The 5,698-nt window shown below is 41.0% G+C and overlaps 1 protein-coding gene across 2 annotated transcripts; it reads left to right on the top strand.

Annotated features, from left to right (window-relative positions):
• Positions 1-3,332: 3,332 nt before the first annotated feature.
• FOXI1 (forkhead box I1) lies at positions 3,333-5,477 on the top strand. 2 transcript variants are annotated; one of them, XM_009479390.1, is made up of 2 exons: positions 3,333-3,934; positions 5,234-5,477. In XM_009479390.1, the coding sequence occupies exons 1-2, from the start codon at positions 3,333-3,335 to the stop codon at positions 5,475-5,477; spliced, it is 846 nt and encodes a 281-aa protein (XP_009477665.1). The 2 variants fall into 2 exon arrangements, with proteins under 2 accessions (XP_009477665.1, XP_009477664.1); XM_009479389.1 differs by having other exon boundaries at positions 3,333-3,906; positions 4,924-5,477.
• Positions 5,478-5,698: the final 221 nt, after the last annotated feature.

The raw sequence follows: 5,698 nt of genomic DNA on the forward strand, positions 1-5,698 counted from the left end.
TCAACCTTGCAGATTTTGGACCTTTGCTTAAGAAATCAGGAGGAGCAAATCTTCATATAACATGAGAGTTGACAACAAGCTGTGGCTGCTCAGGCTTCTAACTGGTAGAAACGTGCACTCAGGGCTGTAAAGTACTGGAGTAAAAAGAAATGTTAAAACCAAGATGCATCCTGCCTACAAAGACCTCACCAAACCCAATGCATTTGGAAGTAATGATCACTAAACTATGACTCCAGCATCAGTCTCCTTTCTATTTCTAGAGTTTTTCAGCCCTAAACATGATCTTTTAGCATAGCTTGGTCAGCATATCACCTTTTCCCAGCCTCTTTATATGACAGCCTCACCATTTTTCTTTCTGCTTTCTCCACTTTTGGGATTGCTACCTTCTCCTTCCAGCCCTGCCAAGAACAGGAGTCTCAGTGGTGAGGACCCCAGGGCAGTCAGTTCTGACCAGCCCTGCTCAGCAATCACAGCTTGAGCAAAGTTTATTCTTTCTTTGCTGCCTTTTGCCTGTGTATGAGCATCTGCACCTGAAGTGCTATAGAGGAACATGTATTGCAGTGATTCTTAAGCAGTAAGGTGTGCCCATAGTACTGACAAAGTACCATTTTTACTGGCATTGTTTAAACTCCAATATGAGTAAATCAAGCATAGTCAGTTGGAAGAAAAATATTGCTGATTGGATCGTGTCTATGCTAGAAACTGTGCCAGAACACACATGCCAAGGAGGGATCAGACCTTTGCACTCTCTTTCAGAGCTCCATAGGTAGAAGCCTACAGTTGTCTTTGTACTTCATTCCGCTAGTAGCAGTACTTGCCGGTCCTTGCTTTACTTAGTTCTGTGTGATACTTTGCTCAGCTGTCACACCAAGGTAGGTCTGGTAGGAACATGCATTCTCAGGCAGCTGCAGAGGACAGCTGGGGGTTGACCTTGCTAAAATGCACTGCACTAAAAGTTCATAAAGATTAATTTGCAGAGGAAGATTTACAGCCTTCATCAGTCTCTGGTTGAAGAAGTAGTATTTTTTTTCCTTTGTAAAGCCTGGCATATTTTCAAAGCATGTATTCACTCGGCACCCACTTCAGTGTACTTTAACTGTAACTATGCATGCAGAGCACCTCAGGGAATAAGTATTTAGATGCCACTCATCAAAGTCCATGATGCAGTTAGGTGAATTTTTACTTCTTGGAATAGAAGAACCCTGAGCAGTAATGAATTTGCAAGTATTTCTTGTTTTCAAGGGTTTTTTTTGGCAAAAATGTAATTTGTTGAGAGGATCAAAAATTTATTATGTTTACTTTTCACACTATATTCTGGGTCTTAGTTCATTGTAAAAGTGTTTTTACTCATTTGAGCATTTCCTAAACATTTTGTTCCATTGACTCTTCTGTAAATAATGGGGGGTTTATTATCAATATTTGTAACATTAATATTTGCAGGACTACAGATATAATTTTAAAATATATCTATATGTTAGTAAGTCAATTAGGAAGCTATAAGCAATGTTGCTTAAACAGCTTTTTGCATGTTTGTAACTCGGATTCTTATGGAGAAAAAAATATTTCAGATAACTTTCTTGAGGAGGGAGGTACTCACATTATTATTTCCTGAAAAATGAATCATCATTTGGTTTTTTTGTCCAAGTCACCTTTTGCACAGCAGTTGTCACTTAGAAAATCAGCCAGCCCCACTATGTTCCACTTAACTTTGGTCTGTTTAATGTGTATCTCTGCATAGGCTATTTAGCATTTACAAACTCTGAAGTCCCGGTCATTCAAATTAAAATAGCAACTTGATTGTCCATAGTTGGGGTACAAGTGATTTTATGTGCAGTGAAAGCATGTATTTTTTTTTAAATAACAGCTGTAGAGACGCATTTCTGCTGGCAAATTGGCTAGCTTTGTCACTCTGTACTCAATATTTCAGTTGTATTTCCAGTGAATTTTTTCTCATACCTTTCAAAGCAACAACAATATGAACATGACATTGGTGAATCACTAATGCTTAGGGAGGGGGGAAATCTTGGTGGTGCTGCAGCACAAAAGATTAAGTGAATTGATGAATGTGTGACAAAGCAAAAAAAGTCTTTCGTACAGCCAGGAATTCAAATCTACAGAATAAAACTTGTGTTTCTGCAGAAATTATAGGACTACAGCCATCTTAAAGGCCTTGTCATACCAGGACTTTCTTTAATTTCATGGGTTATTAAGGCTGAGTCCAGTTCCAAATCTATGTATCTGCCTTAAACATAAAAAATATGCAAATATCACTTCTGAAGGGAACTGCAACTATGCTTTTAACTACAGTGCAGTCTTCCATGCAGTGAAACAGTTGTACGAGCTGTTCTTATTCTGAGACAGGTGTTGGTGAGATTGCAGCTCTGCTTTTTCCTCCTTCAAAAGTGCAGGGTGCCATGCAAGGCAGTAAGTTTTTTTCCAAGTCATAAAAGGGCTAGCGGGTTTTACCTTGTTACTTAATTTTAAGGAATAAAATTTTGTCTGTATAGATACAAGCACAGTTATTGGAACTTAGCTGAAAAGGGCTGTGCTGAACACTGCCTCTTTCCCGCTTGGAACGTCTGCTAAAAGGTTTTATGAGCTCTCTGCACCAATACTGCAGCAAAGAGGAAGCAGCAAATAATGATTTCCCATCTCAGTTCACCAGTTTAAACTCTAAAGAAAGGTTTGATGATTAAGCTTGAAATTTTTTTCTCACAAGATTAATCCTTAATTCCATTTATATCAGTAAGATTACTCACGTGAGTAACCAGCTACAGAATTTGCCTGTAGTACTGTGATTGCCTAGGGGAAAGTACAAGCAACTCTGTAATTAAAATTACACAAAGAAAAGGAGGTCTGACATTTTCTTCTTTTCTTTTTTTTTTTTTAAGCGTATATATATGCCTATTATTTCTTTGATGACTGACAGTAGCTTTTCTTTAAGAAGAAGGAAATACTAAATGCCGAAGTTTCATTGTGAAAGGTGGAAAGAGGAGGATCTCTGATGAGGGGTTTTAACTTCAAGGCACCTTAGGCTTTCTTTATGTGCATCACATTAGTGGAAAATTCCTTCATTCATTTCAGAAGATAAACAGTTGTAACTTTCAGGTTTGGTTGATGTGACATCACTGACGGGCTGGGACTGCCAGCATTCCAAAAAGGATATCGTCCTCATCTGCAGCCACTCAGGGCTGTGGGGTGGAGCCTGCAGCACAAGCTGAAACACTTACAGGTGCATAAGTACGTAGGGAAGGGCACAGGTGATGCACCTGTCTCAGGAAAGGAGCACTAGCACAGGTGTGTCATAACTTATCAGCTGCCTAGGTTAGAGCATGAGCTCCTTTGATCCACAGACGCATTCTCCACCACGCTGCAGTCCACAATTTCCAAATATTGGTCAAGAACCTCCAGAGATGAGTATCTACTATGAGAACTTTTTCCATCCACAGAACATCCCTAGTCCACAGCGACCGAGCACCTTTGAGACGACGGATTACAACGCTACTCCCAATCCTTACCTCTGGCTAAATGGACCTTCCATTACCCCACCACCATATCTCCCAGGATCCAATGCCAGTCCCTTCATTCCTCAGTCTTATGGGATGCAAAGGCAGCTCTTGCCTAACATGCATAGCTTGGGAGGAACTGACCTTGGCTGGCTTCCTCTCCCGTCCCAAGAAGAGCTTATGAAGCTGGTTAGACCACCATACTCCTACTCTGCACTTATTGCCATGGCTATCCATGGAGCACCTGAAAAGAGGCTGACTCTCAGTCAGATCTACCAGTATGTGGCTGACAACTTCCCATTTTATAACAAAAGCAAAGCTGGCTGGCAGAACTCCATACGGCACAACTTGTCTCTCAACGACTGCTTCAAGAAGGTGCCCCGAGACGAAGACGATCCAGGTATAGCTCTCTTCCCCTCTTTCTCCCCGCCTCTAACTAAACTTGAATAATTTAAAAATGCCTAATACATTGTAAAGAGACATAATAACCTAGATACAGGACATACACATAGTAGCTGTCCTATTTTCATAGGCCTGAACTAGAAGGCAACTATGCATAGTTGAGGTCTGAATCAGTGTTGCTATTAAATCTCTGCGGGGAACGGGATTCTTTACTGCTCCAGGTCTTCCTGAGAACTGATCAATGCGCTGAGCATGAGGCTCAGCAAGGTCACATCAAAACCCATTTGGTGTAATGTATATGACTTATGTCAAACTTAAGTGGGAATTAATGGAAAGAGGATAAGGCAAACTCAGATTTGTCAAAGAAATCCAGTAGCTTTAGGGAGTCAACAATAATTCTTAAGGGGAAAGCAGGCTGCTTTTATTTTGTTTGTTTCAAATAGTGTTTTGCTTGGAATCGCACCTCTGCTGTTTCCAACCCCTTGGCTGATATGTTGTCAGATTGTTCCCTTTATTTATTGTTTTTTATCAATAGCTGTTGAGAACCATTGGGAACATTTAAAAGCCATTCAATTATGCTGCCACAGAGGGCCAAAAATCTGGTTCTATCTTGTTAGAAACTTATCCTACCCCACTGAATCTGGAGGAGCAGCCCAGTATGGGATTTGATTACTCTCAGCTGTCAGTTCAGAGGACCAGCTATATACTGAAAACCTCCTTCCCTCACCAAGAAAACAAAACAAAAAGTCCAAACCCAAAAAGTCCTCCCAGTGGCTCCACTTGTAGTTTTACCTGTGTGAAGTCAGGGCTAAAGGATACAACCTGAAACTTTACCCCTTTTCTGAATTCAACAGACTTCTACTTTTGTGTGATTAAAAAATACGTATGGGTTTTGCTGATGCAATTGTTCTGTTTCTGTGAACACAGAGAAACATTGTGAAGCCCTAGAAGATTGCTCTTTGCTGTCTGTGTGCATATTTTTCAACTAAAAATGTGCTTTTGTCCCCTTTGACAGGAAAAGGGAATTACTGGACTCTGGACCCAAACTGTGAAAAGATGTTTGACAATGGAAACTTTCGCAGGAAGAGGAAAAGGAAGTCTGACATTGGGGGTAGTGCTGCCACTCTTGCATCTGAGAAATCAGAGGATGGTGCCCTGACTGGCAGCCCCAAAGCTGTAGAGCATCAGGATATCTTGGAAAGCTCATCACCTGGGACTGACAATTCACCTGAGAAAGGATCTCCACCTCCATCTTCCAGTAGCCCATGCCTCAGTAATTTCCTCTCCAGTATGACTGCGTATGTTAACAGCTCTAACTCAGTGAGCCGCTCAGTGCCTTTGGGACTCAACTCTGAACCCATTGACAAAATGGGACAGAATATGGTAGGCTTTAATTCCTACTCTCCACTCTCTAATATCCCCAGTCATGGTGTGGGAGAGTGGTCCAATTCTATGCCTTCTAGCCACCTTGGCTACAGCAACTCTGTGCTCAACCAGTTTAACACCCATTTTTACAGCAGTATCAGCACAAATAACACTCTCTATTCCAGGGAAGGAACAGAGGTTTAAATGAAGGATTCTAAGACACCAAAGTATAGCTATTTATAAGAGGAAATGATCTGTGGGCAGATGATTAGCGTTAGCCTGTTGTCTCTGGGACCCACACTGCATCCTACCTTCTGACAGCTGCAAACTTGTTATCCACTATACTTATTCAGATCACAAACACCCCACATTCAGCAGCTTCACATAAAAAAATCAGGAATCATAACAGCAAGAGTAGTGAAGAG

Source organism: Pelecanus crispus, chromosome 8 (assembly GCF_030463565.1).
Source record: "Pelecanus crispus isolate bPelCri1 chromosome 8, bPelCri1.pri, whole genome shotgun sequence".
Taxonomy (NCBI): Eukaryota; Metazoa; Chordata; class Aves; order Pelecaniformes; family Pelecanidae; genus Pelecanus; species Pelecanus crispus.

What these genes read in the sequence shown, in the direction of transcription:
- FOXI1 (XM_009479389.1), top strand. Translation starts at nt 3,333, where the DNA reads ATGAGCTCCTTTGATCCACAGACGCATTCTCCACCACGCTGCAGTCCA. An exon ending in CCGAGACGAAGACGATCCAG is followed by an intron (nt 3,907 to 4,923) that starts GTATAGCTCTCT and finishes CCCCTTTGACAG; the next exon opens with GAAAAGGGAATTACTGGACT.